General features: G+C 47.6%; 1 protein-coding gene across 3 annotated transcripts in view; it reads right to left on the bottom strand.

Moving 5' to 3' along the window:
* CLSTN1 (calsyntenin 1) overlaps positions 1-17,100 on the bottom strand; it is a 100,449-nt gene extending 83,349 nt beyond the window's left edge. For all 3 annotated transcript variants that reach the window (XM_050788105.1, XM_050788115.1, XM_050788094.1), the window contains exon 1: positions 16,221-17,100. In XM_050788105.1, coding sequence (XP_050644062.1) covers positions 16,221-16,311 — 91 coding nt within the window. In that variant the 5' untranslated portion in view covers positions 16,312-17,100. The remainder of the gene's footprint in view (positions 1-16,220) is intronic.
* Positions 17,101-22,262: the final 5,162 nt, after the last annotated feature.

Consider the following 22,262-nt stretch of genomic DNA (forward strand, 5'->3'; position numbering starts at 1 on the left):
CAAAGCTAGGTTGAGGCAGTTTGCCAGTGATTGCTAAAAGATCCCATGAGCGGAGGTGGTCAGGAATGTCAGCAAGGGGCGAGTTCAGTTTACCCAGGCCTGGGGATAGACTGAGTGGAGGAGTAACATGTGCCGAGCTCTCAGGAAAAAGACCTCAATCTGACCAGAACGAGGCATGGACTCACACTGGTTGGCCACTGCTGTGGGGCTCAGATGCCAGGGTTCCATCACTGCTCTCTGCACCCGCTTGCCCCAGCTTACCTGTCTGTACTTGGGTTTCCAAACGATAAGACAGTACAGCCAGGACTGCTCTACCCTGAGCCAAGGCTGCTGTCCCAAACCCTCATCTGGTCTCCTGCGCCACTGGGCTGAGTTTCCAGATATAACAGAAACTTCAGGAAACCCTTTTCCCTTCTCCCTCAGGCCTAAGCAACAACCAGATCCGGCCGAGGGGCCTATGTTTGTTCTCCCTTTGCCCCTGGCTTCACTCTGTCCACCACAGTGAAAACCTCACACCCAGAAAACACCCACAGCCCAAGCTGAGGGGAAACAACGGCCCTCCAGGCTCTGCCCTGATTATCTGCCAAGACTTAGACCTCCGGCCTTATGCTGTCACTGTCCGCTGGCCCCAGACGCCTCCCAGAGAGTCCTCCCTGAGAAGACACAGGATGTGAGTGACAGCCCATCAGACACACACCGCCCAGCCTCCAGGAGCCACTCTGAAGCGCCCACGCAGACCCGGATCTTCCTTACTCGCCTGATGGTCTGTCCCCTTCCTGGGTCAGCACCCAGCCCTGAATAATTCACTCCTTCGATCTCTGCAGTCAGGCTCCTGTGCAAACCACTCTGCACCACGCATTCCTGAAGATAACATGAACGGCCTCTTAATCACCAACCCACCTGCCTCTCCTTGGTTCTCATGCTTGCATTCACTTCTCTAACATCTAAACTGGGTCGGGCAGGGTGGCTCATGCCTGTAATTCCAGCGCTTTGGGAGGTCAAGGAGGCTGGATCACTTGAGGTCAGGAGTTTGAGACTAGCCTGGTCAACACGGTAAAACCCCGTCACTACTAAAAATACAAGCAGTGGCTCACGCTTGTAATCCTAGCATTTTCGGAGGTCTGGGCAGATGGATTATGAGGTCAGGAGTTCGAGACCAACCTGGCCAACATGGCAAAACCCCGTCTCTACTAAAAATACAAAAATCAGCCGGGCATGGTGGCGGGCGCCTATAATCCCAACTACTCAGGAGGGTGAGACAGGAGAACTGTTGGAACCTAGGGGACGGAGGTTGCAGTGAACTGAGATCACACCACTGCACGTCAGCCTGAGAGAAAGAACAAAACTCTATCTCAAAAAAACTACAAAAATACAAAAATTAGCCAGGCATGATGGTGCATGCCTGTGATCCCAGCTACTCGGGAGGCTGAGGCAGGAGAATAGCTTGAACCTGGGAGGCAGAGGCTGCAGTGAGCCGAGATCACGCCATTGCATTCCAGCCTGGCCAACAGAGTGAGACTGAGTGAGGAAGGAAGGAAGGAAAGAAGGAGGGAGGGAGGGAGGGCGGGCAGGCTGGGTACAGTGGCTCACGCCTGTAATCCCAGCACTTTGGGAGGCTGAGGCAGGTGGATCATCTAAGGTCAGGAGTTCGAGACCAGGCTGGCCAACATGGTGAAACCCCATCTCTACTAAAAATACAAAAATTAGTCAGGTGTGGGAGTGTATGCCTATAATTCCAGCTACTCGGGAGGCTGAGGCAGGAGAATTGCTTGAACTCGGGAGGCGGAAGTTGCAGTGAGCCGAGATCGTGCCACTGCACTCCAGGCTGAGCAACAGAATGATACTCCGTCTCAAAAATAAATAAGTAAATAAGCAAAGGCTGGGCACAGTGGCTCACGCCTGTAATCCCAGCACTTAGGGAGGCCAAGGCAGATAGATCACCTGAAGTCAGGAGTTCGAGACTAGGCTGGGCAACATGGTGAAACCCCAACTCTACTAAAAATACAAAAATCATCCAGGTGTGGCAGTGTACGTCTGTAATCCCAGCTACTCAGGAGGCTGAAGCAGGAGAATCTCTTGAACCTGGGAGGCGGAGATTGCAGTGAGCCGAGATTGCACCACTGCACTCCAGCCTGGGCGACAGAGTGAGACCCCATCTCAAAATTAATTAATTAAATTAAAAATAAATAAATAAATAAAAATAAAACCTAAATTGTTGTGACCACATCTATCTAGAATGCCTCATTCCACATACCTCTGGATCCTCTTTCCTCTCTGTTCTCTGATCAATTCTCTTGCTCTTGGGACCCTCACAACAATGTATGACATACTTTACATGCAACAAGAAAAATTCAATCAACACAATCTGCTCAGACCCACTGCCATATGCATTGCTTTAAGTAGCGGTAAAAAGCCCAAACCTTCTAAGAACACTCAGAGAAAGTCTAGAAAAAGACAAGATTAATAAACTTTACCAATTGAATCTGCAAATATGTATTAACCAGTGGCATTAATGACCTCTCTAAAACATTATTTCATCCAAACAAACATTAACGTCATAGTTGTTATTAAAGTCACCAGAAGGGAGGGAAAAGGCTGTGTTATGAAACTATCCCAGTGGTACGTGCTCCAATTTAGAAGAGGCTTTAACATGTCAGATTTCATATAAAAAAGCATTTAAGCCAGTATTTATTCTCTATTCAAGGCTCTGAATGTTTAGAAGACACGTATTCGCTGCTTCCTAGCTGAACAAGAGGCGGCTCTCATACACTTGGGCATGGACTTTTTAAACCCTTGCCAAATGAAAACGTTTTCTACAGGAATCATGAGCTGATATCAATGGATATTTACAGACAGCTCAGAAGCAAGCTCTGACCTTGCCAACTTAGGGCTTTATAATCAGTCAGGATTATCAAGGTCCCCTACCGACTAGTCACAAGGCACTAGTAACTGACGGGCTCGAAAACTCAAAACGACTGTACCCCACCTGTTACTCCCCACCCCCACTGTTCCTTTAATAATTTTAGCCCAGAGTGAGGGAGCCTAAGGAGAAAATGAAATTCAAGTCAGTTCATTTTACTATTTACTTACTAGTCTGATAAATGCTTGAAATGCATGGCAAGAAAAAAAAAAAAAAAAAGATTAGGGATTATCCAAGAATTTTAATTATTTGTTATCCTTGTTACTAATTCTATAGGTAATAAGAAACTAGCATGAGTTAGTTAAAGCATTTTAAAAGTAAACATAGGGCCGGGTGCGGTGGCTCACACCTGTAATCCCAGCACTTTGGGAGGCCAAGACAGGCGGATCACGAGGTCAGGAGACCATCCTGGCTAACACGGTGAAACCCCGTCTCTACTAAAAACACAAAAAATTAGCCGGGCATGGTGGTGGGCGCCTGCAGTCCCAGCTACTCAGGAGGCTGAGGCAGGAGAATGGTGTGAACCCGGGAGACGGAGCTTGCAGTGAGCTGAGATCCGGCCACTGTACTACAGCCTGGGTGACAAAGCGAGACTCTGTCTCAAAATAAATAAACAAATAAATTAAAAATAAAAGTAAACATAAGCCAGAGTGGTAGCTCATGCCTGTAATCCCAGCACTTTGGGAGGCCAAGGTGGACGGGTCACGAGGTCAGGAGATCGAGATCATCCTGGCTAACACGGTTAAACCCCATCTCTACTAAAAATACAAAAAATTAGCTGGGCGTGGTGGTGCGTGCATGTAATCCCAGCTACTCGGGAGGCTGAAGCAGGTGAATCGCTTGAACCGGGAGGCAGAGGTTGTAGTAAGCCGAAATCCCACCATTGCACTCCAGGCTGGGCGACAGAGCGAGACTCAGTCTCAAAAAAAAAAAAAAAAAAAAAAAAGTAAACATAATCTACTTAACACAAGGGCTTTAATCCCACAAATCAAAAGCGACCCTAGTTTTCCATGAGCCTCTGGCTACCATTGGTTCTCACTGTCTACTGAGAAAGGAGTAGAGCCGGTCCTTTGCTGGGTGCTGGGGATGGAAAGATCACGGGGAAGCCTGCACCCTGAGGCCACGGAGAATGAAAGGCAGGCGTCTTCTCCCAAGGGGAAGGAGGAGCATCAACCACAGGTGCAGCTGCGCAGGGACACAGACGACAAGCAGCTCTGGTGAAAATCTCAGGCCCGGCCGGGCGCAGTGGCTCAAGCCTGTAATCCCAGCACTTTGGGAGGCCGAGACGGGCGGATCATGAGGTCAGGAGATCGAGACCATCCTGGCTGACACGGTGAAACCCCGTCTCTACTAAAAAATACAAAAAACTAGCCGGGCGAGGTGGCGGGCGCCTGTAGTCCCAGATACTCGGGAGGCTGAGGCAGGAGAATGGCGTGAACCCGGGATGTGGAGCTTGCAGTGAGCCGAGATCTGGCCACTGCACTCCAGCCTGGGCGGCAGAGCGAGACTCCGTCTCAAAAAAAAAAAAAAGAAAATCTCAGGCCCTAGGCCCACAATTCGACTATTAATACTCTGTCATCTAAGTTTATCAATACTCAGGACCAGTTCCCTCCAGGTGCCAGGAGCCAGGCATAGAAGGGCCCCTAGGTTGGTTTAAAAACCTACTGCCAACCGGGCGCAGTGGGCTCATGCCTGTAATCCCATTACTTTAGGAGGCCGAGGCTAGCGGATCACCTGAGGTCGGGAGTCAAGACCAGCCTGACAAACATGGAGAAACCCCATCTCTACTAAAAATACTAAATTAGCCAGACCAGTGGTGATGCATGCCTGTAATTCCAGCTACTTGGGAGGCTGAGGCAGGAGAATCACTTGAACCTGGGAGCTGGAGGTTGCGGTGAGCCAAGATCATGCCATTGCATTGTAGCCTAGGCAACAAAAGTAAAACTCCACCTCAAAAAAAAAAAAAAAAAATCTATTGTCAACCAGGTGAGGTAGCTCAGCCTGTAATCCCAGTACTCTGGGAGGCTGAGGCGGGAGGATCACTTGAGGTCAGGAGTTCAGGACCAGCCTAGCGAACATGGTGAAACCCCCTCTCTACTAAAAATACAAAAATTAGCCGGCATGGTAGCGGGTGCCTAATAATCCCAGTTACTCAGGAGGCTGAGGCATGAGAATTGCTTGAACCCAGGAGGTGGAGGTTTCAGTAAGCCAAGAATGCGCCACTGCACTCCAGCCTGGGTGACAGGGTGAGACTCTGTCTAAAAAACAAAAGAAAAACCTGTTGCCATCTTGACATTTTTTATAATTTTTGGGCCAGATGCAGTGGCTCACGCCTGTAATCCTAACACTTTGGGAAGCTGAGGCAGGTGGAGTGCCTGAGCTCAGGAGTTCGAGACCGTCTTGGGCAACATGGTGAAACCCTGTCTCTACTAAAAGTACAAAAAATTAGCCGAGCTTGCTGGTGCATGTCTGTAATCTCAGCTACTTGGGAGGCTGAGGCACCAGAATTGCTTAAACCCAGGAGGACGAGGTTATAGTGAGCTGAGATCGCACCACTGTACTCCAGCCTGGGCAACACAGTGAGACTCTGTCTCAAAAAAAAAGAAAAAGTTTTAATAATTTTTGAACAAGGGGCCCCACACTTTATTTTGCATTGGCCCCTTGGATTATGTAGCTAGTTCTATCAATCTTCATCATTAACTACATCTGAAATATGCAAAAAAAAAAATCAGTGTGACTAGATTCTGCATTTCAGATGGAATTAATTATATTCTTTAAAAGCCACTTAATAGACAACCTTATACAAATCATTCTAAAGTTTTACATTTCTTCAGTTTAAATTTATAACATTCAGCTGTTTTGAAGTGGTCCTCAAAAGTACTATATAAGAAAAATTTTAGGCTGAGCAGGGTGGCTCATGCCTACAATCCTAGCACTCTGGGAGACTGAGGCAGGCAGATTGCTTGAGTCCAGGAGTTTGAGACCAATCTGAGCAATATGGTAAAACCCCATCTCTACAAAATAATAATAATAATAATAATAAATAAATAAATAAATTAGTCAAGCATGGTAGGGTGTGCCTGTAGTTCCAGCTACTCGGGGGGCTGAAGTGGGAAGATTGCTTGAACCTGGGAGGGCGGAGGTTGCAGTGAGCCGAGATCGTGCCACAGAACTCCAGCCTGAATAAAAATGTCTTTGCTATACTTCAAGTATGTAAACAAAGATGATATCCATTTTTACTGAGTTTTAAAATTCCCTTTGAATATAAAGACATATTTCTAAGTGTTTTCTATGTTTGAAGATTGGGTAAACGAGGAATAGTTAATTAAATAAAATCAAAGGACTAGAAAAAATAATTTACTTTTAAACAAAGCACATTTTTAGCCAGCTAGCATAACAAAAATGTAATGAATGAATGAAATGTCGGCTGGACGTGGGGGCTCACGCCTGTAATCCCAGCACTTTGAAGGGCCAAATAGGGCAGATTGCTTGAGCCCAAGAGTTCGAAACCAGCCTGGGCAACATGGCAAGACCCTGTCTCTAAAAAATTTTTAAATTAGCCAGGTGTGGTGGTGTGCACCTGTGGTCCCAGCTACTGGGGAGGCTGAGGCAGAAGAATGGCGTAAACCCGAGAGGTAGAGCTTGCAGTGAGTCGAGATTGTGCCAGCACTCCAGCCTGGGCGACAGAGTGAGACACCGTCTCAAAAAAATAAATTAATTAAAAAATAAAAAAGAAAAAAAGGAAAGAAAAGAAAAGAAAAAGAAAAAGAAAAGAAATGTCACTTTCTAAAGTAGTTGCAGTTTGAGAATTGTCCTGTTTTTTCCAGTCCCTTTCATTAAGTGAAGCCCTGCTCCTGGAGGCGGGATACTGACTGTGTGTGTGACTGGGTGGGTGTCCCCCAAACACTGCACGTGCAGCCCTGTGCTAGGCTCATTCCTGAGAAATCCACAGAAATCAAGGCCCAGGCCTCAATGCTCTCGGCCTCTCTTAATGTGTGAGGTGGTAAAAACAATGAACTGTAGGCCTGGATGCCTGCAAAAATACGAAGGCGTGATAAAATTCAGTCCTAAGGAAACCTAACCAAAGGCTCAATGTTTTTAAGAAAAGGGTTGCTCTGTGAGCTAGCAAGAGCCCTGTAGCAGTAGAGTTCAAACAGAGGCTGAATGATCAACACACAGGGACATATGAGGAAACGTCTGTTTTACAGGGAAGGCTATTTAAAGTATAGAGGAAAGAACTTTCAAAGTTCCTTTCAACTCAAAGTCTAAAGTCCGGGGTAAAAATTATATGAGAGACAATGGCAAAGGAAGGAATTGGTTAGATGAAATGCCAGTTTGCACCTAGACTAGGAAAAAATTCAACTTAAAATTCTAACAAACTAGAAAACTGTGAAATGTGTATTTGATTAGGAAAATGCTCCTGTGAGTGATGACGGAGGTCAAGTGGATACAGGATGGTGCAGCCACTTTGTACAACCAGCCGGTAGTTCCTCAAAATGTTAAACACAGGCCGGGCATAGTGCTCACGCCTGTAATCCCAGCACTTTGGGAGGCCGAGGCAGGTGGATCATTTGAGGTCAGGAGTTGGAGACCAGCCTGACCAACATGGAGAAACCCCGTCTCTACTAAAAATACACAATTAGCCGGACATGGTGGCACATGCCTGTAATCCCAGCTACTCAAGAGGCTGAGGCAGGAGAATTTCTTGAACCCGGGAGACGGAGGCTGCAGTGAGCAAAGATCACATCACTGCACTCCAGCCTGGGCAACAGAGTGAGACTCCATCTCAAAAAAAAAAAAATTTTTTTTAATTTAAAAAGTTAAATCTAAGACTTAACCTAAGACCCAACAATTCCACTTGGGTATATATCCAAGAGAAATGAAAACATACGTCCACACAAATTCCTGTACAAAAATGTACATAGTAGTATTTTCCAAATACAAAGTGGAAATAACCCAAATGTCCATCAATGAGTAAACGGATAAACAGAATGTGTTATATCCCTACAAGGATATATCATTTACCTGTGAAAAGAAACGAAGTCCTGATACATGCTACAACATGGATGAACCTTGAAGACATCATACTAAGCAAAAGAAGCTAGTCACAAAAGGCCACATATTATGATTCCCTTGATATGAAATGTCCAAAATAAGCAAATCCATAGACAGAAAGTAGACTCGGGGTTGCCAAGGGATGGAGGAGGAGGGATATGGAGAATGAGCGCTAACAGATATGGGGTTTCTTTTGGGGGTGATGAAAGTGTTCTGAAATTAGATAGTGGTGATGGCTGCACAACTTTGTGAATATACTAAAATCACTGAATTGTATGCCTTAAAATGTTGAATTTTATGGTATGCGAATTATATCTCAATAAAGCTGCTTTTAAAAAAAAAGGAGTGGATGCAGAAAAAGGTGGTTTTGTTTTGTTTTGAGACAAAGTCTGGCTCTGTCACCCAGGCTAGAGTGCAGTGGCATGATAAAGGTGGTCTTCCTTTTATTTTGAGATGGAGTTTTGCTCTTGTTGCCCAGGCTGGAGTGCAATGGTGCAATCTCGGTTCACTGCAACCTCTGCCTCCTGGGTTCAAGCAATTCTCCTGCCTCAGTCTCCCGAGTAGCTGGAATTACAGGCATGTGCCACCATGTCCAGCTAATTGTGTATCTTTAGTAGAGACGGGGTTTCTCCATGTTGGTCAGGCTGGTGTCGAACTCCCGACCTCAGGTGATCCGCCCACCTCAGCTTCCCAAAGTGCTGGGATTACAGGCGTGAGCCACCACGCCCAGCCGGTGGTCCTCCTTTGTCCTACACAATGACTCGGAGAAAGTACAGATCAAGGTAGGCTTGAAAAGTGGCAGACTCAACAGAAGTTCTTGTCAGGGGAGAATCAGACAGAACGAAAACAGACAGCTGAAAGACGATTCTTCGGCCGGGTGCGGTAGCTCACGCCTATAATCTCAGCTCTTTGGGAGGATGAGGTGGGAGGACTGTTAGAGCCCAGGAGTTCGAGACCAGCCTGAGCAACACAGTGAGACACCATTTCTATTAATTCTTTTTAAGATGATTATTCATGTCTGACCAAAAAAGTAAAAAAGCAAAAATATGACTCTTCTTCTGATATGCTACTACATACTTCTTACTGGGGTTCCGGAATGGGAAGGAAGTTAACTTTCAGATTTTTTTTTTTTTTTTCTGAGATGGAGTTTTGCTCTTGTTGCCCAGGCTGGAGTGCAATGGCGTGATCTCGGCTCACCACAACCTCCACCTCCCGGGTTCAAGCGATTCTCCTGCCTCAGCCTCCCGAGTAGCTGGGATTACAGGCATGCACCACCACACCCGGCTAATTTTATACTTTTTAGTAGAGATGGGGTTTCTCCATGTTGGTCAGGCTGGTCCCTAACTCCCGACCTAAGGTGATCCGCCCGCCTTGGCCTCCCAAAGTGCTGGGATTACAGATGTGAGCCACCGCACCTAGCCAACTTTCAGATGTTTTAAAGGTATTTAAGCTGCTTTAAACTCTGTTACTTTGAAGTACGTGAATCTCTGCCAAGAACCTTTAAAAATAAAAACTTTAGTAACAAATCTCGTGAAAATTTTTAATCTAATAATAATATCCTAAAACTAAATCAAAAAATAAGTAAAAATACACCTAAAACATAGGAGAGAAAGAACCTATTGCCGGGCGCGGTGGCTCAAGCCTGTAATCCCAGCACTTTGGGAGGCCGAGATGGGCGGATCACGAGGTCAGAAGATCGAGACCATCCTGGCTAACACGGTGAAACCCCGTCTCTACTAAAAAATACAAAAAACTAGCCGGGCGAGGTGGAGGGCACCTGTAGTCCCAGCTACTCCGGAGGCTGAGGCAGGAGAATGGCGTAAACCTGGGAGTCGGAGCTTGCAGTGAGCTGAGATTCGGCCACTGCACTCCAGCCCGGGCGACAGAGCAAGACTCCGTCTCAAAAATAAATAAATAAATAAAAATAAAAAGAACCTATCAAATCAGACAATCAGCATTCTAGTTCCCAGGCGGTGGCAGCTCTTAGGGAAAAGATGGGTATTGTATGTCAGGCTGACACAGTGGGGAGGCTGTCACCATTTGAGGGTTCCTATATATGGCCTTTGCATAGCCTCAAAACATCACTTTTCAGGGCTTGTTAGTTTGGCTTTTTTTTTTTTTTTTTAGAGACAGAGTCTTGCTCTGTCGCCCAGGCTGGAATGCAAGTGGTGTGACCTTGGCTCACTGCAGCCTCAACCTGCCAGGTTCAATCAGTTCTCCAGCCTCAGACTCCTGAGTAGCTGGGACTACAGGCATATGCCACCATGCCCAGCTAATTTTTTTTGTATTTTTAGTAGAGATGGGGTTTCACCATGTTGCACAGGCTGGTCTTGAACTCCCGGACTCAAGCAATCCACCCATCTTGGCCTCCCAAAGCACTGGGATTACAGGTGTGAGCTACCATGCCTGGCCATTTGGTTGGTTGTTTTTAGTTTGTTTGTTTGTTTTCTTTTTTTTTTTTTATTATACTTTAAGTTCTAGGGTACATGTGGATAACGTGCAGGTTTGTTACATATGTATACCTGTGCCATGTTGGCGTGCTGCACCCATCAACTCGTCATTTACATCAGGTATAACTCCCAATGCAATCCCTCCCCGCCCCCCGTTTGTTTGTTTTTTGAGACTGAGTCTCACTCTGTCACCAGGCAGGAGTGCAGTGGTGCAATTTCGGCTCTCTGCAACCTCCGCCTCCCAAGTTGAAGCGATTCTCTTGCTTCAGCCTCCCGAGTAGCTGGGACTACAGGTGCACGCCACCACGCCCGGCTAATTTTTGTATTTTTAGTAGAGACAGGGTTTAATCATGTTGGCCAGGATGGTCTCCATCTCTTGACCTCATGATCCACCCGCCTTGGCCTCCCAAAGTGCTGGGATTACAGGCGTGAGCCACTGTGCCAGGCCTTGGTTGTTTCTTAATGCAAAATCATAACATTGTGTAAATCATTTCCACCAATCTTGAATCTGTAGTCCTGAAACACTACTAAAATCTGTATTTTGCTGCAAATCAACATTGTAAATTTCACTTATAAAGACACATTTCTTCAAGCAACTCTTTTTTTTTTTTTTTTTTTTTGCGACAGAGTCTCACTCTGTCATCCAGGCTGGAGCGCAGTAGCACGATCTCAGCTCACTGCAAGCTCCGCCTACCAGGTTCACACCATTCTCCTGCCTCAGCCTCCGGAGTAGCTGGGACTACAGGCGCCCGCCATCAAGCCCGGCTAATCTTTTGTATTTTTTTTTAGTAGAGATGGGGCTTCACCGTGTTAGTCAGGATGGTCTGCATCTCCTGACCTCGTGATCCACCTACCTCGGCCTCCCAAAGTGCTGGGATTCCAGGCATGAGCCACCGCGCCCAGCCCCTTCAAGCAACTCTTCATACTAAATTAAGACCCACTGAAAACACAAGTTTTAATGATCTAAGCCCTCAACCAGAATACATAAGAAATAGACTCTTGGTGGTTTTTTAGGATAATCAGATCTCTATTTTGTTTCAACTCTTATAAATGAAAACTCTATCCAAAAAAAATATTAAAAAACATATTTTCCTGTCTCAAAGCAATAATAAAAATAACTCAGCACTTTTTTTCCTTTGTTCTAAAATTTTAACGTATCTCAGCTTCCTCATTTTAAACACTTAGACTTGGTTTAATAAGCTTCACTAAGTCTTGCAGCTAGTTCTATGAAATTATAGCATTTTCTAGTTTCAGTGTAATAATTATATTTTATATCCCACAAAAATTTCATTTATTGGTCATATTCTTCATAACTAAAACTGAAATATTAGTTGCTGTTTTTGGCTTAAATATCAAATACTGGCACATATAATGTATGGTATCACCTCCTAAACCTTCCTTTTGAAAAATAATTCCTATAAAACTGCTTGGTTTTATGCTTTTTCTCCCAAAAGAAATATCCAGCCAAAGGATGAATTCCAGCTAACTGAAGGTTCCAGTTAACCGAGTTAATGTTCTAAAATTGGAATATATTCAAAATTGTTCATATTTTATTATTTCTTCAGCAGTTATAGGTCTCCTTTGAGAAATAAATGTTATTTACTTTCATTCAGTATTAACAATGTTAGACTATGGGTAATACTGAGGTCTATATTCGAATGACTTTTTTCCACATCATTACTTATGAAAAACGAGGTAACAAATTAAGAAACCATCTTCCCAAAAAAGCTGAAAATTACAGTATTTTTTTAAAGGGACTGACAGGTGTAGCCACAGAGCTACAGCCTTCGAAGGCCAAGACAGAGTGTCATGATCTAATATCCCCAATACTGCAACCAACAGAATGGATCCTTGAACTTTTTTTTTTTTTTTTGGTATTTTTGTAGTGACAAGGTTTCACCATGTTGCCCAGGCTAGTTTCAAACTCCTGCACTCAAGTAATCTGCCTGCCTAGTCCTCCCAAAGTGCTGGAATTATAGGTATGAGCCACTGAGGCTGGCGCCATGATCCTTGAAAATTTACCCACTAATGAATTCCCACATCCACACTGCAGAAATTAAGTTTGGGCCAGGTGCAGTGGCTCACAACTGTAATCTCAGCACTGTGGGAGGCACAGGCAGGTGGCTCACTTCAGGTCAGGAGTTCAGACCAGCGTGGCCAACATGGTGAAACCCTGTCTCTACTAAAAATACAAAAATGAGCCCAGTGAGATGGCATATGCCTGTAGTCCCAGCTCCTGGGGCGGCTGAGGCAGGAGAATCTCTTGAACCTGGGAGGCAGAGGTTGCAGTGAGCCAAGATCTCCCCACTGCACTCCAGCCTGGGTGACAGAATGAGACTCTGTCTCAAAAAAAAAAAAGAATTTAAGTTTACTTTACACTATGTAATTTTTTTCACTATGTAGCATTTATCTGTGAAGTGAAAATTAGGATGCAAAGCTACTACGCTGTCTAAACTGAAATGCTGTTATCCATCTACCCATTCATTCATTCAATCACACAATACTGGCATGCCTCCGGTGTGCTGGTGACGGGAAACATATGCAAAGCAGACACCCTTCCATCTTGGGGCATATGTTCTACAGAGGGGAAACAGACGGTAAACAACTCAATAAGTAAGCAACAAGGCATGTTAGAATGGGCTAAGTGCTATGGAAAAAAGAAAAAGTGTTGCAGGGAAACAGGATTTAGGGGTTCAGGAAGAGAAATGATTTCAAATAGGATGGTGAGAAGAGGCCTCACTAAGTCTGTGTGCAAATGGAAAAATAACCGTGATTTTTATTATGTGGCTTCGAAATGCATTACACGGTTGCGTTTTTTTTTTTTTTTTTTTTTTTTTTTTTTTTTTTTTTTTTTTTTTTGAGACGGAGTCTTGCTCTGTCGCCCAAGCTGGAGTGCAGTGGCGCGATCCTGGCTCACTGCAAGCTCCGCCTCCTGGGTTCACGCCATTCTCCTGCCCCAGCCTCCCGAGTAGCTGGGACTACAGGCGCCCGCCACTGCGCCCGGCTCATTTTTGTATTTTTAGTAGAGACGGGGTTTCACCGTGGTCTCGATCTCCCCTGACCTTGTGATCCGCCCGCCTCGGCCTCCCAAAGTGCTGGGATTACAGGCGTGAGCCACCGCGCCCGCTACGGTTGCGTTTTTTAAATATTCATATAAGCTTTCTATTTTCTCTGCTTCACTGTTCTATTTCCTGATCTCCATGAAGAAGGCAGGTAGCCGACGGACATGACCGTCCAGGGCATGCCAAAGATATTTCTTCTAATATTTTGGCTTACTTACTTTGTTTTTAAGACTGGAGTCTTGCTTTGTCATCCAGGCTGGAGTGCAGTGGCGCAATCTCGGCTCACTGCAACCTCCGCCTCCTGGGTTCAAGCAATTCTCCTGCCTCAGCCTCCCAAGTAGCTGGGATTACAGGCACCCACCAGCACACCCAGCTAATTTTTATATTTTTAGTAGAGACGGGGTGTCACCATGTTGACCAGGCTGGTCTCGAACTCCGGGCCTCAGGTGATCTGCCAGCCTCAGCCTCCCAAAGTGCTGGGATTACAGGCACGAGCCACTGCGCCCAGCTCTACTCAACATTTCTTGAGAACTACAGCTATAATTAAAACAAAATTTGAGGGTCTCTACAAAACTAATAGTTCAAGATGCAATTTATATTAGAAAATTTATCATTTTCTCCAGCAGTCTCTACGTAATCTAACATTAACGATTACTAAAGGTAGCTACAGCATGAACAGGAGTTCATGTCGTACTGCCTTACGGCAGTAAAAACTTCAGATATGAGTTGAAATGATCTCTTAAAATGAGCCCACAGAGTGTCTCCAAACTGTAAATTTACATATGAAATTCACTTGTAATATTTCAAAATGAAATTGTTATTAGCATTTTGTGTAATAATTCCAAGACATTTTCTAACTCGCAACCTGAAAAAAAAAACAATGCGACCAAATAACTGATGTGTAAAATGTCTTTATTCTGAAGACTAAGAATCTTGAACTACTGTCTAACGGCACCAAGAAAACTTTAGAGAAAGCAAATCACAAATGACTCAACTAGTCAACACATCTTTCACACCACATTTCTGTAGGTCTCGGGTAATGAAGATATTCAAAGTTGAAATGTATGCTGTTTAAGTAACCAAGGCAATTAAATAATGACTAACAAATGTAGGTGCTATTTAAGAAAGCACCAATTTTAACAAGAAATGGTATCACTGACTAAACTAAATATACTTAAACTGTTCCCAAAATACCCAATCCAAGCACATATTTTTAAAATGTGTGGGTTTTCCCCAAGAGAAGCAAAACTTTGACATTTCTCTTGGATATATTAGTTTCAGACCTCCAACCCACATCTGGAAAGAACATTTCAAACTTAGTTTGATGTTACTTTTAAAAATCAAATGGCCAGCAATGAGATACTTAGTGACTAAGATCTGAATTTGACAGAGTCAACAGAATGTCAGAAATGAAATAAAAGAAGTATTCAAAGTTTATCATCCTCGATGTTTAGAAAGGAACATGGAACAAAAGATGCATTTGCCGCCTCTGCCCTTTAATTTTGTGAACACCATACTTCTCTCCTTATGTCACGCCAGGGAAGGGAAAATAAGAATTTTTTTAAAGCTGGCTAAATTAAAATATGACCATTTCATCTGGATTTCTATCAATCCTCCTCCCCAAAATTTCTTTTCATTAAAAAAAAAATCAGAACAACAGATTTAAGCCTACAGTAGATTCTACAGACTACACCTAGATTACTTTGCTCTAAGGCCAAGGAAAATGTTTACGATTTCAAGATCCACTCAGAAGCAAATACTGTATCTGCAATGCGTAAGCTTTTCGTTGGCAAGACCAGTCAATATCAGAGAACACGCAAGGTTTAAAAGGTTAAGTGGATGAAGGTTAAAAGCTAATAATAAATTAGCCAAGAAATATTACTTCCCACCGAGCCATAAAATAATTTCGGTCCTACAATCCTACAGAACCAGAGGGATTTCTCGTTTTTGTAGAGGGTATCTAAGCCTCCACGGTCTAAATGACCGTCAGAAAAACTGCACCAAGGCACCAGGGGTAGCAGAGACGGAGATTTCTAACACTGGGTGAGCCCGCGGTCGCAAATCTCATCGCGATTTCACCTTTGGGTGAAAAGGTGGGAGGGAAGTACGAAGTTTCAGCCTCGGCTCCACTGGAAACAGACAACGTCTGAAGGACCCCGGGAGGAGGCGGAAAGGGGCGAAGTCGTGGTGTCCGCGGTGCAGCAACAGAGAATCGGGATCTTGGAAACGGGATGCGGAGGAGTGGGCTCTTATGTAAGCACACACCAAAACTGTGCGTGCACCCCCCGCCTGATGCACCTCTGAGCACACGTACACACAGCATCTCACCCAGGGGTGCAGCCCCAGCCTGCGTGCGCCGCTGAGCAGGGCGGACTGACCCTTCGGCCCGTCTGCTCGTCCCCCCAAATCAGCGCAGCCACCACCCCGGGCTGCAGTGGGGGCGGCCCAGGCCCAGGTGCCCCGCCCGGGACCGAGCCTGGCTTCCCCGGGACGCCCGCAGCGCGCGCCCGCAGTCTCCTGCGCCCCGGCCCCGGCTCCGCGAGCCCGACCCCCAAGCCGAACCCCACGCCCCGACCCGGCTCCCTGCGCTCGGACCCGACTCCCCGCATCCCGGCTCGAATCCCGGCATCCGGCCCTACTCCCGCACCGTGACCCTAATCCCCGCACCGGGACCCTAATCCCCACACCGGGACCCGCACCAACCCAGCGGCCCGGCCCGGCCCTGGGGCTTACCTCGCGCGGCCCAGACCCCGCCGCCGCACAGCAGCCCGGCCAGCAACAGCCGGGCGGCCGGGGCCAGCGCGGGCGCGGGGCGGCGCAGCATCGCCAGCCCGGGGCGGGAGCGGCAGGGAGGCGCGCGGGACGCCGAGCGGAGCTCTCGGAGCTCTCGGGGCTCTAGGGCCCGGGGCCGGCTGCTCCGCCGCGCGGCGAGCTCCGGGGATCCAAGGAGGAGCCGCCGCCGCCGCCGCCGTGACGCTGGGCCGCGCGCTCAGGACGCGGCGCCCTCCCCGCCTCGGAGCAGCGCCTTGCTGGAGGCAGCGGCAGCAACTAAGATGGCGGCGACGCTCTCTCTCGGGTCCGGCGAGGGTACCCGGCCGGGGGCGGGGTGGCGGCGGGAGGGGCGGGGATGGGGAGCGACGCGAGGCGCGCGCGCGGCGGACCCGGGGAGCGCGCGGGCCCGGGAGGGAAGGGGCGGGGAGGTGAGGGAGCGCGCGCGGCGGACGCGGGAGAGGGCGCGCCTCCGAGCCCGTCGGCCCCGCCTGGAGCGCGCGCCCGCGGGGACGCGCCTGGGGTGGGTTCCAAGCGGCCGGGAGGGGCCCGGGGGACTGTATCCCTTTCCGCGGCCGCAGCTAGAGGGCCTCAACTCCGCGTCCCCACGCGCGCTCCCGGACTCCTAAGGCCGGGCGAGCGGTACCCGGGGACCCGCGCCTCCTTCTCCACCCCGAGGACTCATCCTTCCCACCCGCTCCGCCGAGGAGCGCAGACCCCGGCGGGGGAGTGCGGCCCAGGACCCTTGTCACTTAGGGCAGGTCGCGTCGCCTCCCAGAACCTCGGGGTCCTCGTCTCCCCGGTGGAGGTGATGAGAGGAGTCATGAAAGGGGGTCCAGGAGACTAGGTCAGCGAAACGCGCCTGGTAAACAGTCAAGGGCCGCACAGCACTACCCGCACCGGCTCCCGCCCCGGGACTTGCCCCCAGGGAGTCTGTCCTGAATTGACTGAAGGAATCTATTTGAGACTTTCTAAAGGCGGCTGGTGTGCGCGCTCTTTCTCAGTGACACAGTGCGATGCTGGTTCTTAGAAAAGCGGAGGTCCGAGTGGATAGAGAGGACAGAGGAGTCCTCCCCCTCTACCGTGGATCCCTACAGAGATCTTGGGGTCCTCCCACTTTCCCAGCGTCCTGCGGCCCCCTCCTCCTCTCCTCTGGACCCCTGGCACCCCCCACAGTGGAGGAAAGGCCTGGAACAGCTGTGGATGGGCGTGTGTGCAGGCACCGTACCCTATGAGACACTATTGGCTCCATTTTGCAGATAAGGAAACTAAGTCAGAAAGGTGAAATGATTCCCCCGTTGGGACAACTATTGTAAAAAGAATCAGCCCTCAAGGACAGGGTGTTCGCATTAGAGGGACACCAACAGCAAAAAGTTGAACACTAAAATGTTCATTTTTCGAGACTGCTAGAAGAGCTATCCATGAATGTCATTGCTCCAGGTGGGGGTGGAGGAGGCTGGGCAGCACTGGAGGTTGGGTGGAGACTGGTTTGTGGGGCGCAGAGGACTTATTTAGGAGAGTAGTGGGCAAAGAGCCCAAAAACATAGATTGAGGCCAGATTGGGGGAATGGACTTGATCCTACAGTCAACAGGAAGACCTGGAACGGCTGGGAACAGCGGTGTGATGTGACCTGGGGAAGGCTTCAAAAGCATTCTAGAATCCAGCTCCCTGCACCTTGTTCCCTGTAAGCGTCCTGCACCAAAGCCTAAAGATTCCATCTTGCTAATGTCTCTCCTTCCTTCCCTTGCTCCCCCTCCCCTAGGTTGAGGAAGACCAGACTCCCCTTGGTTGGACCCTTCCCAAAGCACCTGCCTGGCCCGGCAGCCTCCAAGCCACACCCACCACTCCTTCCAGCCAAGGCTTTGAGTCATCCTCTCCCCTGGTGACGGATGTTGCCATTGCTTCTGCCCCTTCTGGAGTTATAAACTCAGTGAGTGCCTCCCTGCTGCCACCTCATCAGGTCCAGACATCTCTGCTGGGCTTCCCATCCTCCACCCAGCTGACCTCAGGGCATGCTGTCTGCCACTGTCTCCTCTTATTCACTCCCCTCCCAGGGTCAGCATCACACTTCCTCCTCCACCCATACCCCGAGCCTTAGGTCCTTACAAGGAGCTTCTGGGCTGTCTCCTTCAGGAAGTCCTCATGCCAGCCCTCTCTCCCCAGCCCCCAGCTGCTCTAACCAAACAGTTCAGCTTTATAATCTGCTGCCTGTGCTGTCGACTGACTAATCCATCAGTGTCCTTTTCTCCTCCCCACTGTATTCTAGTGGGAAGGACCCAGATGGTCTAGTCAGACAGGACTGGACTTCGGTGCTGGCCTCTGCGACTGCAAACAACCTTGGACAGGTTATGGAACTTTCAGAATCTCTTTCCTCACCTGTGAAATGGAACAATCTCTACTTCTTAGAGTTGTGAGAATTAAATGAAATTATGCCACATAGATCTAGAAATACCAGGCTCTATGTGGCAAATAAATGAAAGTGCCACATAGATCCTGGTATTTCTAGATATAGGAGTTTCTTTTTCCCCTCAAGAAGAAGACTTCTGTGCTTCTAGTATACCAGCGAACACAGTAGGTACTCAATAAATAGTGATGAACTCAATGAATTGCTGAGTTAGGTTTTATTATTATGGAGATCACATTTCAGAGGGTGAAAAAAAAAATGTACCCTGTGGATTTCCAGGGACCTTCGAGATTTGCAAAACATAAAATTGGAAAGGTTTAATCTCAGCACTATGTTTGCAGTCCATAGGCTGATGATGCCAAGAGGGGAAATTTAATGTGTTCAGTTCTATTAAAAACACAAACAAAAGCTCTTCAGTGTCTGGAATCCTGATCCCTTTATCTTCTCACCCTTACTGTCCCTTAAAGAAACAAAGAGATAGATCAAAAAGATCCAGCGTCAGATGGGGCAGACAGACGGCTTGGTGAGCTCAGTGCAACCTGCACCTGCTGGGATTTCGCCCACATGAGAGTGAGTCCGGCCACAAGGCTCAGCTTGAAAGTCTCGGAAATGGGGGAACCAGTAAACTCGGTTTCTGCTCTGCCTGACAATAGCCTCAGCCACATTGGCACATTTCAAAGGTTTCCTGCATGATGGATTAGTTAATCCTCCAAATGGCCCTGAGATGGGGATCGATTCAGGCTTATGCTATGGTTAGCTGGGAGAGGGGCCTTGCCTGAGCTGAGCCAGCCACTGACAAAGCGGCAGCATCAGGGTCCCTGGAGCCATGGGGAATGAGGCATCACCCAGGCTGGTCCTGAGCTGGGAACATAGACTTGAGGATAAGGAGATGGCTTTGTTAGCTGGTGGAGGAAGATCTGTACTTTTGAATGTATAGTGAATCTATCTGAGACAGTAGATGAAGCGAACACAAGAAAATTTTCCAAGATGCTGCACCTTCTGAGATGACTGTTGCTGATACCATATCACGATAATAACATATCATCTGTGCTTCCAGCAATCCTTTACAGAGGTACTTTTGGCCAGGCACAGTGGCTCATGCCTATAATCCCAGCACTTTGGGAGGCTGAGGTGGGCAGACTATTTGAGGCCAGGAGTTTGAGACCAGCCTCGACAACATGGCAAAACTGTCTCTACTAAAAATACAAAAATCAGCCAGGCATTGTGGCGGGCACCTGTAATCCCAGCTACTTGGGAGGCTGAGGCAGGAGAATCACTTGAACCTGGGAGGCAGAAGTTGCAGTGAGCCAAGATGGTGCCACTGCACTGAAGCCTGGGTGACAGAGCAAGACTCCACTCAAAAAACAAAAAAAGATACTTGTATTGTTCCTATTTTACAGATGAGGAAAATATCAAATTTGCTCAAGAGTACATTGCTAGAAAGTTGGACCCCCGAGATTCAATTTCATGTCCATCTGAACCCAAAACGGAGCCTTAGCCTCAGTGTGAAATTACCCCCACAGATACCAAAATAACCCCTGCACAGGATCCCACAGCTTGGAGCCAGCCTGCTCCCCAACACTGAGAAGGTGGGGCTTCAAGCAAGCCCTGGCTTTGCCACCTCCAACTGTTGAGGCCGATCTCAAGCCTGAAGTTCCTCACGGAGGACATGAGTTCCCAGGCCCGGAGTTGCAGTGAGGATGAAATGAGATCACATGCGGGAAATCTCTTAACCAGCAATGTGGCCACGCGGAGCCGCAGAGTCATTCTCAGGCGGGCGTGTTATTACTGTTTTGCACAGTGTGGGCTTAGCGGGTGTTTGTGGAGCGGAGCCGGAGGCAGATAAGCAGTTACTATGGCTGCTTTCCTAATAATGTGCTCGGGAACAAACCCACTGAAGGCAGCAGCAGGAGAAGGTTATGAGAATCTTGATGAAAGCAACTGAGTAGAAACTCCTGGAAGTTCTTTTTTTTTTTTTTTTTTTTTTGAGACGGGGTCTTGCTCTGTCGCCCAGGCTGGAGTGCAGTGGTGTGATCTCCACTCACTGCAAGCTCCGCCTCCCAGGTTCACACCATTCTCCTGCCTCAGCCTCCCGAGTAGCTGGGACTACAGGCGTGTGCCACCACGCCCGGCTAATTTTTGTATTTTTTACTAGAGACGGGGTTTCACCGTGTTATCCAGGATGGTCTTAATATCCTGACCCCGTGATCCGGCCGCCTCGGCCTCCCGAAGTGCTGGGATTACAGGCGTGAGCCACCGCTCCCGGCCAACTCCTGAAAGTTCTTTACTGAAAGAATCACAGCACCCAGAACCACCACCAGGGTCCACCCAGAACCCCAGAAAGTACAAGGTGTGGCCCCATCTCTGTGTTCTCGTGTCCTGGCCAGGTCATTTCGTTGCTGTTAAAAGGGATAATTAACGAGAAGGAAAATGATGCTGTGCTTAGGAGCAAAGACTCTGGTTGGACAGAATGGTACAAACCCATTTCTGTCCACTTCCTTCCTTTTGGTAAAATTTCAATGTGATTTTGCTTTGTAGTATATTAAATATTGGGCTGGGCGCTGCGGCTCACACCTGTAATCCCAGCACTTTGGGGGGCCAAGGCAGGCAGATCATTTGAGGTCTGGAGTTTGAGACCAGCCTGGCCAACATTGCAAAACCTGGTTTCTACTAAAAATACAAAAAAAACAAAAAAAAGGCTGAAGCTGGCAGATCACTTGAGATCAGGAGTTTGAGACCAGGATAGCCAACTTGGCAAAACCCTAAGTTTAGTCTCTACTAAAAATACAAAAATTAGCCGGGCATGGTGGCGTGTACCTGTAGTCCCAACTACTACTCGGGATGCTGAGGCAGGAGAATCACTTGAACCCTGGGAGGCAGAGGTTGCAGTGAGCTGAGATCTCACCACTGCGTTCCATCCTGGGCGACACAGCGAGACTCTGTCTCAAAAAAAAAAAAAAAAAATTAGCCCAGCAGGTGCCTGTAATCCCAGCTACTAGGGAGACTAAGGCAGGAGAATCGCTGGAACCCGGGAGGCAGAGGCTGCAGTGAGCCAACTACACTCCAGCCTGGGTGACAGAGTTAGACTCTGTCTAAAAAAAAAAAAAAAAAATTTCCATGGCTCCAAAGTCATATCTAGAAAGCAGGGTGTTCAGAGAAGCCTAGATCTATTCCTGTTTCCTCCTCCCTATCTCCTCCTTCTTTTATAGGTTACCATTTCTTCTATTTTTAGTTTATCTTTCCATTGTGTGTTTTTTTTTCTTTAGAATAAGCAAATAGTTGTATATATGTCTTTCCCTTTTCTTAGCTACAAGGCAGCAAATCATACCTGCTACTCTGTATCTTGCCTTTTTTACTTCATAAAACACCCTGGAGATCACTCCATTAAAGTACGCAGTACATACAGTCTTCTTTTTTTTTTTTCTTTTCTTTTTTTTGAGATGGAGTCTTGCTCTGTCACCCAGGCTGGAGCACAGTGGCACAATCTCGGCTCACTGCAAGCTCTGCCTCCTGGGTTCATGCCATTATCCTACCTCAGCCTCTCGAGTAGCTGGGACTATAGGCATCCGCCACCACGCCCGGCTAATTTTTTTTTTTTTTT

Source organism: Macaca thibetana, chromosome 1, assembly GCF_024542745.1.
Source record: "Macaca thibetana thibetana isolate TM-01 chromosome 1, ASM2454274v1, whole genome shotgun sequence".
In the NCBI taxonomy this organism is placed as follows: Eukaryota; Metazoa; Chordata; class Mammalia; order Primates; family Cercopithecidae; genus Macaca; species Macaca thibetana.